This window comes from Ursus arctos, unplaced genomic scaffold, assembly GCF_023065955.2.
Source record: "Ursus arctos isolate Adak ecotype North America unplaced genomic scaffold, UrsArc2.0 scaffold_12, whole genome shotgun sequence".
Lineage (NCBI taxonomy): Eukaryota > Metazoa > Chordata > Mammalia > Carnivora > Ursidae > Ursus > Ursus arctos.
This window is the reverse complement of record NW_026622786.1, coordinates 55,039,287-55,051,963: the sequence shown is the minus strand read 5'-3', so window position 1 is coordinate 55,051,963 and position 12,677 is coordinate 55,039,287. Positions and strand designations below refer to the sequence as shown.

General features: G+C 36.5%; 1 protein-coding gene across 5 annotated transcripts in view; it reads right to left on the bottom strand.

Annotated features, from left to right (window-relative positions):
* Nucleotides 1-12,677, bottom strand: part of DOCK7 (dedicator of cytokinesis 7) — a 202,493-nt gene that overhangs the window by 74,753 nt on the left and 115,063 nt on the right. For all 5 annotated transcript variants that reach the window (XM_026497942.4, XM_044383796.3, XM_044383797.3 and 2 more), the window contains 4 exons: nt 12,557-12,643; nt 7,913-8,144; nt 4,706-4,870; nt 2,872-3,041 (listed from right to left, as the gene is read on the bottom strand). In XM_026497942.4, the coding sequence (XP_026353727.2) occupies nt 2,872-3,041; nt 4,706-4,870; nt 7,913-8,144; nt 12,557-12,643 (654 nt within the window). The remainder of the gene's footprint in view (nt 1-2,871; nt 3,042-4,705; nt 4,871-7,912; nt 8,145-12,556; nt 12,644-12,677) is intronic.

Genomic DNA, 12,677 nt, shown 5'->3' with positions numbered 1-12,677 from the left:
TTGCCTAACAACATTGAGGGCTCTCTTGAGGTCCATGGCTTTTCATTTCAAATGAGACCAGTCATCATATTTCTCAAGTCATGTTCATCGGGAATTGGAAGACACAAAAGACTGGGTTCAACTATGGCTTGAGATTTCGCTAAGCCAGTAAAATGAAATAAGAGAAGGATAAGGCAATTGAGGTTTGATTATAATAGGGATAACTGTAATGACTGGTCATGGAGGGGAACGTGGTGGCTCAGTTGGTTAAGCCTCTGATTCTTGGTTTTGGCTCAGGTCATGATCTCAGGATCCTGGGATCAATCCCTGCATTAGGCTCAGTGCTCAGCGGGGAGTCCGCTTCTCTGCCTCTCTCTCTCCCTCTGACCCTCCCCTCACTTATGTGTGCACTCTATCTAAAATAAATAATATTTCCAAAAAATGATTGGTCATGGAATTTAAGCTAACTAAATTGGAAGAAATAACATTAAGGAATTGAGACACAGTAAAAGGTTATCAGATCAAGTGATGGGAGGATGCAGAGGACTGCTGGGAGTTGGGGGTACTAGAGAGAAAAACTGGAGCTAATAGAGAACACGATTCATGAAATTGAGATTATAAGGGTTAAAGTTATCAGTAATGACAACATCTACGGTATGACCATGGCTGAGGCAGGGGAAAGACAAAATCATTAAAAAAAAAAAAAAAAAAAAGTTATTGGGGTGCCTGGGTGGCTCAGTCAGTTAAGTACCTGACTCTTGGTTTCAGCACAGATCATGATCTCAGGGTCCTGGGATCTAGTCCCAGATCAGGCTTCCTGCTCAGCAGGGACTCTGCTTCTCCCTCTGCCTCTCCCTGCTACTTGTGTGCGTGCTCTCTCTCTCTCGCTCTTTCTCTCACACATCAAAAAAAAAAAAAAAAAAAAAAAGTTTCTTGGATTTCCAGGCCAATGAAGTCAGAATAAATGAACAGTAGTGATAAATAAATTTCAGATTCCTTATAGTTTTAACAGTGAGATAAAATTATACACTATTATTGATTATGACTAAATGATATTCCAAAATTAAGTAACTATCAGAAATTTTCCAAGAGGAAACATGAAATCCATTTAAATAAAACTTGATTAGGAAGAGGCTGTGTTGTCATAAGACAAATTCTCAACTTATGATGGCTTTCTCAAAAGTTTATATAATTATATATATACTACATATCATCAGAAGTCGATGTCATTATTATGTCTCATTTTACCAACTATTTGAAAAAAGGCAAATAATCATTCCAATATATGTAGACCTTTGTTCTAAACCTTGATGTTATAATCTGTTAAATACATCATATAAAGGAAAACTCTAGAATTATGCTGGATGAGACATAATGCAAATCTTACAGAAATTAAGAGGCATTTTAAAAGTAGAACCTTGAGGACAATGGTGTCTTTTTCATCTCTGTAGCTCTTTAACAGGAAAATTTCTTATTAATTCACAAATCAGATTCATTCTATAGAAGAACTAAATTTACAGTATAAAATAATGCTAAGTACTACTTCTATTATAATGAGATGCACTCGAGAATGAATACAAGGATAAAAAAACCTGAGTTCTTTTCCTAAAGATGGAAATACGTGGGGGGCTGGGAGGGCGCGGGAGCCTTCCCTCTTGCAATTGCTGTTACTCAGGTTACTCTGCACAAGCCCATGAAATGCATGTGCACATCACTCTCTCAGGGAGTTCACAAAAAGTGAAAGTTGTTTAATTAACAGTAAGGTCTGTATGGATCTCTACGTTACTAAAATCCATTGTTATTATTTAAAATATAAGACTACAAAATATACTTTTGATCTGTGAGCAATTACTTTAAAAATTACTTGTTACTTTAAAAGAGCAATGCTTAAGTTCATTAGAAGCTTCTGAATGTAAAATTTCTATAGCTCTATGAGCAGATATGAGTAAGTCTGATGTTTCTGATCAACGTTCAAGTATTTCACATTAACAAACCCAGATTGTTTAAAAAAAAAAAAAAAGATCTATTATAGTTCAGGCTAAGGGTTAAACACAGACGCTAGAACACGTTCGTTAATTCTTCCTCGGATCCTAGTTAATAGACTAAGAGTGCCAAAGAAAAGTTGGCTGTGATTCCACAACAATGGTATCTTCCTCCCTTCAAATGGCAAAAAATACTTTTGAAATGGTTTGCTCAAAACACAACATAACACGATTCACTGGCCTCAATCTTACTGTTCTTTTTTCCCCGTTTGTTTAAACTCTAGGAGCTATTTTTGCACCTTACCTATAAAAAGGTACTATTCCTTAGGTTTTTTGGAGGAGGAAGTTAATAAAGATGCTGTTAAAGAATATAGCTGGATCTTACACTAGCAGGCCTCTCACTTGGTACATGGAATCATTAACCATTATTAAATAAATCATATTTTTTGAGCTCTGGAGCATCTTTACATAGAGTTTTCCAATGAAAGGCAGCTCTATTACCAATCAAGGCTAACCAATGGTTTTGATATTTTTCAGAGAAGGAATGGAGGTTCATATTTTAAATCAATGATGAGATGTCCCTTCTTACACAGCAGATAGGTCTCTTTTAATTCTATAGGAAATTAATCTAGTCATTTTTCACAGGAAGAGTACCATACAGACAAAAATGTTATATGGACTGGTCATCCTGGACAAATTTCTGAATTTGGCAGATTTTCTTGAGCAGAATGCAGAAACCAGTTTGTAACGGCATGAGACACTTAGTGTAGACTGATAGAATAGAAAGGTACAATGTCTTGCCTGTTACTAACTCAAATACATTTTAAAATTAAGAATAAAATAAAATTGGACATTTCTCATTTGTTCATAAAGTGAAAACCAAATGTAGAGACAAGTATCTTCAGTTTACCTTACTGCCGATGATTGACCGTACTTCATCATCTGGGGATGTGGGAGTCCCAGATATATCTGGGTTACTATTACTAAGGCTCCGAGAACGATTTAAATTAAGGCTTGCAGGTCTCACAGCAGATCTAGCCATTGTGGCATAATGCACTGATCCTCCCAAACCCCCAGGACCTAGAGTTGTATATAAAATAGCACATAATTAAACAAAGAGAATTAGTCAGGAAAGGACCTGAAAAAAATCTCTACTGCTTTACAAAATTCCACGAAAATGATAAACTGTTTATTTCTAAATGAAAAATACTGTAAATAAAAAAACACTCAAAACTTAATGATAGCTACAGCAAGATATTCTATTTTATAGCAGTTGACAAAACCACGTGCAATGATAAAGTCATTATCTTGTCAATGTTTCTGATTATATATTAAATGTACAATAAAAAACAAGATAGAAAACACACACACACTATTTTCACTTTAGATATGAATATCTAGAACCCAAAATGCTCCAGCTGATTCTCTTCCTTTCCACCCCTCAACTCTGTCCTTGATATACAGTCACTGGAAGGACACACAATTTACTGTCAACATCTCTTAAATGAGACTGTGTTTTGTTTCTGCATCTTCATCAATGACAATCTGAACTATACTAAAATGGCATCCTTATGATATACATATGTATGTATAATCAAGATAATTCTAAGAGCCCAAGTTATAAAAGAATTCCTCCGTCTAAAATCAACTATGTTCAACCATCATTCAACCATATTCTATGAATATAAAAATACCCAGCAACTGTATCCATAATTTATCTCCATTTTCTTAAAGAAATTCTTCATATTTGCAAATGACACATAACTGTCAGGTCAGCATGTAAAAAAGATGTTTTGCAAAATCTGTGGAATTCCAATAGTGTACTGAATGAAAGGGTAAAATGGAAGAGCATTGTATATAGTCCACAATATACCTTCAGAGCCTTAAGTACTATAATTTTAAAAATTGAGATAGGAAATTACAACCCAGAATATGAGTCAATTATTTCTCTTTTTGCAATTAAGAAATAAAATGAGCTAAGACTTAGAATCGAATTACTATTATGTCTAGTTTTCATAATGAAATGTCACATGTATTTATCACCATTATTAATGTTAATGTTGCCAATAGATAGAAAAGGGCACTTACCATTATCATTAGTGATGAATGAGGATTCATACAAATATGTGAGCAGGTTGAAAGGTACGCACAACAAAATCATTAACTAACTAATAACTAAAGAGTTATTCAAACTAAGACATCCCTCGACCCCACCACCACAATACCACCAGTGTCATACAAAACCAAGTAGCCACTCTGGGCCCTGAATTCACAAAGGCTATATTATTTTATTGACCATGAAGAGATCAGGACTTTATTCTATAGAATAATCTTTTATATTATTGTAGGTTTCACATAGTTATCAGGGAACTAAGCCATCCTATTTCTTCTTTAATGTCCAACATTCCAAATGACAAATATAACATTCTATTTATCTTACCATAATAAGGAATGATAAAATGCTTCCAGAGACACAGAACTAATTTTCAAGGTTTGTTTCCAAGAATTAATTCAATCAAGTTCTAATTCATATTAAAGGAAGCTGTATAAATAATGATGCCTCAAGATGTAATCTAATTATCCTCTTAACTCCAGCACCTAGCACGGTCCATGCCACTCAGCGGGCACTTAATAAATGGTTGCTGTTGAATGAATGCATCCCACTGGGACTATGAGATTATTTCAATCTTCCCAAGAACATACAATCTATGCAAGAGAATTTCAAAGTAAAAGGAATAAAGTACCTGGTGATGGTGAATTAGGGTAAGTATTTGGTAGGCGAAAAACATAATAGATGTATGATGAAAGAAGGCTGTTCCTGCCATGCTGGTCATGATTTCCTTCCAAGTTTTTGTGGAGCCGATTTATAATTGATGCCATGGCTTCAAAAGATGCTTGACCTAGATTAACTTTTAAGAAGAAGGAACACATTTTTGCATTAATTTTTTTAAACTGCAAATTCCAAAAAGATCAAGGTTTTGTCATCTCTGTATGTGTTAAGTATAGAGGTTATGCACAGTAAGTGTAAAAAGATGATATTTGATGTTGATTTTAATGATATCTTGTATTGGCTGAATCAAAATTACTTTTCTAAACAAAATTTTAAAACACTTATATTACTCATTTAACATGAAAACTATATGGGTTTGCTCAGTCAAAAAACAAAACCTCAACCAACAGGTACCCATTATTTTGTAAAACAATACAAAGCACATAAGAAAAAAGAAATCTATGTTGTGTATCACCTTTGAAAAGTCACTTCTTGTTTAACAGATGACTCTGAAAACTAACAATAACTTGTTTTAAAAAATATTAACAATGAAAGTAGATTACTAAAAATACCAAAATACTAAGAAAAGAGGATAGTGAATAAGCACCGGGACCGACATGAGTGAATTGGTAAAATGATGAGGCAGCTGAAGGAACAGGCTGAGCTAAGATGGTACAGCATTTTAAATGCCAGGCTAAGCAATATCTACCCAGTCATTCAAGTGAGTATGTAATGAGAATTTTGCAAAAGTTGGGAAATTCTGGTAGCACACTAAATAAATGTGTAAAATGAACAGCCGTTCTGGACAATAAAGCCTCAGAGTCTATGATTTATTTAATCAAGAGAGGAAATTTTGAACAGAAATGAGGCCAATTAAACTCTCCTAAAAGTGGAATAATCTGATAAAGTGGTCAGGTAGGAAGGGATGCTTGGGTGGCTCAGTCTGTTAAACGTCTACCTTCAGCTCAGGTCATGATTCCAGCGTCCTGGGATCAAGCCCCTTGTTGGGCTCCCTGCTCAGCGGGGAGCCTGCTTCTCCCTCTCCCATTCCTACCACCACCTCCCAACCCCACTCACGCTCTCTTTCTCTCTCAAAAATCTTTTAAAAAGTGGTCAGGTAGGAAGATTAATCTATATATACTGAACTAGAAAAGAAACTAGAGATGCAGAGGCCTAAGGGGGCTGTAGCAATTCTACCTATGTTCTTGCTTAATTCCTCTTCCTTTTCCTCACAGTAGCTATTCCAAACCATCAGAATCCTTTTCAAAACTCAGGTCTATTTTAACTCCTTCTCAGGATATTTTGCTTTTTATCTCACAGTAGAAATTTATAAAGTACTAAAGTCCTCACCTCTATACTACAAACGTATCCAATCTGAAACCATTTTTATTTCCCTTCCAAAGGAAGTAGTGCTCCTCTCCTATATAACAATGATCACTTGACTTTTGTCCTACAGACTTGCTTCATCAAACCTTCTAGCACCTCTTGTATTTTTCTCCCCCTCCACTAGTTTCTCAAAGCACATAAACATGATCAAATGACTCCATTCTTATGCCATAATCAACCCTGCTTCCTAACTGAATTTCTTTGAAGAACAGCATATACATTTTATATTCCTTTCATCATGTACTATGCACTACTAAATTCTCTGTAATCTGGTTTCTACTTTCATTGTTAGACTAACTCTTGTTAATTTCACCAGTGGACACCTCTTTAATAGATAAGACTGGGACTCTGGAGTCAGTTGCTTGGGTGTGAATCCTTAGCCAAATTTCCAAGCATTGTGTTCATCACTCTATTTATTTGTGAAACGGTGGTAATAATAGCTACACATAGAGTTGTGAGCATTTCATACATTAATATAAATAAAGCACATAGTGATATTGCTGGTATATAGTAAGTTCTGTGCAAATGTCTGTTACTATTGCATTATTACTTACATTATCTACAAAAATGAATGGTGCTAAACTTTTTTCTTAAAACCTTCTCCTAGGACTCCTGTGACAGTACTCTGTACAATAGCTCTTCAATATTTCTTAACCCACCCCTCTTCTCCAACGCACTGTCACCTCGTTTTTTGGCAGGACCTCATAGTTTGTATGAAATTATAAGATTCCTAATTTAAAAATGTCTCTTTGCCTCCAGATTTTCCCACTCTCAACCCATCTCCATGTAGCACACTCATCTTTATAAAAGCCAAACTGAGTCACATTACTTCCCTAATTAAGACCAGACCCTTCAAAAGCTATTGATTCCTTATTAGAATAATAGTTCCAATTCCCTAAAGTGTCATGGAAGATCCCATTTCATCTCCCTCACCGCCAATATCATCATTAATCACCAACCCTCTAATTTATGACTGCTTACAATTCCCCCCAAATTTCCCAGTTCATTTATCTGTCTGAATGCCATGCATATACTATGTCATCTCCCTGGACTAGTTATTTACCTGTCAGACTCCCACTCATCTTTAAATGTTTGACCCACAAATCACCTCTACTAACAAGTCCCCCCAAAATAAAATTCCAAGGAGCCGAACACTCCTCTCCTTTGTGCAACCATTTAAAACAAAATTTTTATAATGTGTTTTTCTTGCAAACTCAACTACTTTGCAGGATTTGGGTGGAAGCTATTAGGCAAAGTAGAGGAACAAATCTTGGAAAGAGTAGGAAACAGGAATACCTCTAATTCTAGAATAACACAGAAGAAAACGAGAATATAGAGATTTTGAGTTAATGAAGAAAAGAACAGCTATTTTAAATAGAGGATAGCAGATGAGTAAAAATGTAGGCTAGGTAAATCACACATCATGTAAAAAGCAAAATGATTTATCTGTTTGCTGTTTTCCAAAATAGTCACTGAGATCCTTAAAATCAGGAAGTAAGCCTTGGACAGAGTCTATCAGTGTTTGGCACATAGTAAGTGTTTAATCAATATTTGGTAAGTGGATAAATGAATTTGTTTCCATAATCTGAGTTGAAGTCCATATGGCACATTTTATAAAAACAAACAAACAAAAGTTACTTTCTGGCATCAGAAACAAGTAACACCCCGCCCTCTCCTCCCCAAAATCAAACATAGTCTACATAGATAACAAATAGTAAACCATGATTCTATTTCTACAAAACTAGAAACGCCAAGTTACAAATTTCCTAATTCCCCAAACATAAGTAAAAATTACCTATTTGGCCAGCAATGACAGGCGGTCTAACAACTAAAAGTATCAGTTTATCAAGCAGAAGATGAAGAAATCGGACAACTGGTTCCAACTGAGATGAATTCAACGCTGAAATACTGCTCTTCAATTCATTTTCTAAGTTATTTTCCATGATCCGCATGTCTCCAATTCGGACTGGGAACATGTGTTCATCCAGAGCATTGACCAGAGCAAAAAATTTATCAAGATAAGGATCCTAAAACAAAGAAGGAACAAAAGCACTAACCAATTATAAATGTAAATTCCCCAAACTTTGGACCATATAAATAGAAAATATTGTATATAAAATAGCTCATATAAAATATGTGAAATATTTTATATAAAACAGCTCATATAAATTAATAATACAAAAAGTACACAAGTATATACAAACATCGTTTCTAATTAAACACTACATCTATTCTCATTTATTATTGTTAAGTGGCCATTTTGAACACTTTCGATTACTCAGAACTCTACTGATACTAATTAAGGATTTTTCCCCCCAGTGTGAGTCCATCTTATTGTTTTAGAACTTAATGACCGTGCAGCAGGTCTGTCAGGACAAGGCCTGTGCCCATTATTAATTTACTACCTCTCAGCTCCATCCAAACCCACCATCTTTGCCACAATTTGTAATACTGGAGCTGGACTCTTCACAATGCATTTCTCCTTTGCCAGCTGGCCTGTGGTTAGGCTCTGACCACAGAGGGTGCAGGAAACAGCCTTCCTTCTTCCTGTTTTCCTGACAGCCGCTAGCAAATGTGAATGCTGGGGTTCAGAGGTGAGGGACAGGGCAGCAGTGTTCACACCACCAATGGCAGCTCTTGCTCCCTAGCAGATGCCCTCCACACCACGGCACGGCAGGCAATGTGTGTCTGTAGCGGCGGTGTCCTCTCCTCAGAGGTCTGATTCTTAGCCGAACTTCAGGACCCTCCTCTAGGTTTCCAAGTTCCTTCCATATCACTTTCTGCAACTGCTATCTCTGTTACGATCACCAAATTTTCTTGTACCCCATTTACTAGTGAATCACCTTTAACCCAGTTAACAATTATTTATATGTAAATTGTCTCCATTTGAATTACTGGCAATTTCCATCTCCTGACTAAATCCTGACTGCTATTATTTAACCTCCTTCTACACTAACAGAACCACAGTCTTATTTAAAGCAATCACGTGTCCAGTCCCAGGGCAGATGCTTGCTTCCGCAGCCTGCTTTACGCCTACTGATGAGATGTGTATTGTGGTGACCATGTGTATAATGCTGATCAAGGAGATGTGAGGAATCTGTTGGAACTCTGGGACACTTTTACTTAGTTAATAGTGAAAATAAACCTTAAGACAATAATGCTGAACACCTTCATTCACATTTGTAGTTCTAATATTGTTCTAATTTAATACGTAGGATTTATTTTTTTTTTAAGATTTTATTTGACAGAGAGAGACACAGCCAGTGAGAGAGGGAACACAAGCAGGGGGAGTGGGAGAGGAAGAAGCAGGCTCCCAGCGGAGCAGGGAGCCCGATGTGGGGCTTGATCCCAGAGCCCTGGGATCACGCCCTGGGCCAAAGGCAGACGCTTAACGACCGAGCCACCCAGGCGCCCCTTGATATGTAGGATTTAAATGAATAAAAAATTACTGAGTCCTAACTATACATCCAGTAAATTTCAAAGAACTACCAGCGAAGTATAAAACATTATAAGAAACATTACTGTGTTCAGTCGATCCTTTTAAGAAGACAATACATGATGAAATTGTTTTACATAGTGGCAAAAATTTATAAAATCTTGAGTATTACACATCAGGACTGTGAATGCCAGAGTACTACAAAGTAGATATTTCCACTTTATCTTCCCTTACATTCTATAGATTCTAAATCATCTATATAATATATTTTGCCCCAATCCTTTGTCACATAAAGATAACACATGTATCTGCCTCTATAAAAACAAAGTTAGGAGTAAAAGATAAATATACCACCAACTCTAAAAAGAGAAAACTAATAATGACTATAGGAATAAAAAAAAAACTATGAAGAATAATGTGTTTTTATACTTAAGAAGATATGATACTATTAAGGGAAAGAATACATTTCAACAGTATACTGTAACATCAATCTTATCATTATCAAAAGAGTAAAATATCCAGTACCAGAAAAGAGAACATTCCACTGGAGCCATTCTTTTACTGAGATCTACCTGTATAATTCTAAATAAAACCTATTTACGACCTTTTGTTGTTGTTGTTTTAAAACATAACATGGAGGTGCTCTGTCTTCTTATTTTTCCCTAGTTTTCACTACAGAAAAGAGTCAACATAGCAAGTTTCAGACTGCTATCATTTGGAAGGCCAGCTTACACAACTGGTCCTTGGATGGCATCTGGAAACTTGGATTTCGAGAGAGTTCCGACTGATAAGGGATGACTCGTTATACCTAAATTGTTTGCGCAGACAACATGGGTTATGCCGAAAACGTGCTTCCCTTCTGGGAGTCGAGAATTTTGGAATGTGATAGCCAGAGGATGCCGATGTTACATCCTGTGGTAAAAATCCTGGGAACTAAGTCTCTAATGAATGAGTTTCCTCTGATAGACAACATTTCACACGTGCCGCTTCCACTTACCCTATGTGACTCCACTAGGAGAGGATCCTGGAAGCTTGTGCTTTCTTTCCTGTGGACTTGACCTCTTTTCCCTTAGCTGATTTTATTTTATCTTTCACTAAAATAAATCACTGCTGTGAATATGGCTGTATGCTGAGTTCTGTTAGAAAATCCTTGAAGTTGAGGGTGGCCTTGGAAATCTCTGTATACCACCCCGTCCCTTTTCAAGTTGGATTCCATTTTAAACAGTTGCCTCTTCTCACTCTACATTTTCTCCCTGGATAATCACTCACCAGTATAGTTTCAGCTATTTACTCTGCCACCTTCAATGTTAAACTTGAAATTAATTACAACTGCCTTGGGATATTTTTATCTGAAGTACATAGGCACTTCAAACTCAACAGGCTCAAAAATAAACTCACAGTAGCTCCAGAATCCTCTCCATTATCTCCATAATCTCTCTTAGCATGCAACCAAATTTACTTCTCTCATCTTTCCAATTTAGGTTAGAAATCACCACCTACCTAGACTCTAAATTCTGTGGCATTCAAGGTCCCTCATAATCTGTTACCAGCCTGGTCTTCTTTTCTCATCTATCACGATTTCCCCACGCACTATAAATTACATTCACTCCAGAATACTTGCCTGTCCTTAGACTACTATCCCTTTGCACTTGCATTCTATCATCGGAATTGCCCACCCTCTCTCTGTATGGTAAATGCCTACTTATCAATACAACATCTCAGTTCCCAGCAGAACAGACAACTCTCTACTCTTGAAAAGATTTCGTTTATACATCTAACACAGTACTAACTTTATTGTACTGCAATTATTTTTATATTTTCCCCTATTACACTGTAAGGTCTTTGAAAGGAAGTTTCTTTCCTTGACAGGTAACAACATCCCTGACTACATGGAGCTTACAGCCTAAAATGGGGAAAGAACCAATAAATAAATGCATACGTACATACACATACACACACACATATTATACACACAGTAAGAAAAAGCAAAAGTGCAAGAGTACAGGTAAGAGCTAGAAGCAGTAGCAACTGTAGGGTAAGATAACACAGAATCATAGGGCTGCTATGTTTAAGAGTCTCCAGGAAATGGACGCCTGGGTGGCTCAGTTGGTTAAGCGTCTGCCTTTGGCTCAGGTCATGATCCTAGGGTCCCAGGGTCAAGGCCCACATCAGGCTCCCTGCTCAGCAGAGAGTCTGCTTTTCCCTCTTTCTCTGTGTGCTCATGCACATGCTCCCTCCTCCACCTCAAATAAATAAATTTTTTTAAAAAAGAAAGTCTCGGGGCACCTGGGTGGCACAGCGGTTAAGCATCTGCCTTCGGCTCAGGGTGTGATCCCGGCGTTGTGGGATCGAGCCCCACGTCAGGCTCCTCCACTATGAGCCTGCTTCTTCCTCTCCCACTCCCCCTGCTTGTGTTCCCTCTATCGCTGGCTGTCTCTATCTCTGTCTACTAAATAAATAAATAAATCTTTAAAAAAAAAAAAAAAAGAAAAGAAAGAAAGTCTCCAGGAAAGGCCTGAGGTATGCAGAAGTCTTACTGAAAAGAAGTGCATGTCAGGAGGAAAAGTATTCCAGCTAGATAAAGAGTAAATATACAGGCTTTGAGGGGAGCCTGGCATATTCCAGATAAACAGTGAAGACTACAGAGCAAATGATCCCTACAAATTCTTAACATTTGAAATACCTGAGTCTATGAGGAATAAAATGGGTTAGATGATGGTTTTCAACTATCATTCTGCAATGTACCAGAAATTTACAAAGAAAAAAAAAAAGTCACTGAATTGTTCAAAATGAAGTCCATGACATTTTGAAGAGCAGAAAGTCTGCTTGTGTAGAAATTAAAAGGCTTTTGTTGATTCCTTTAAAAAGTAACTTCTAAATCTATACATTTCTGACATATAATCTTGTAAGTTACACCAGATAATGAAACTGATTTAAGTAGTAGATAATATGTTCATTCACTCATGTGAAAATTGATCATAAAAATTATTAAAACTCACTTACTTGTGTATGGATAGATGAAACAGCAACAACTTCAACATTAAAAACACCTTTGTGATTATCAACCCATTTCATGCCAGGCAGAGGAACCTGTAAGATATTAAATATATTAAATATAATTATC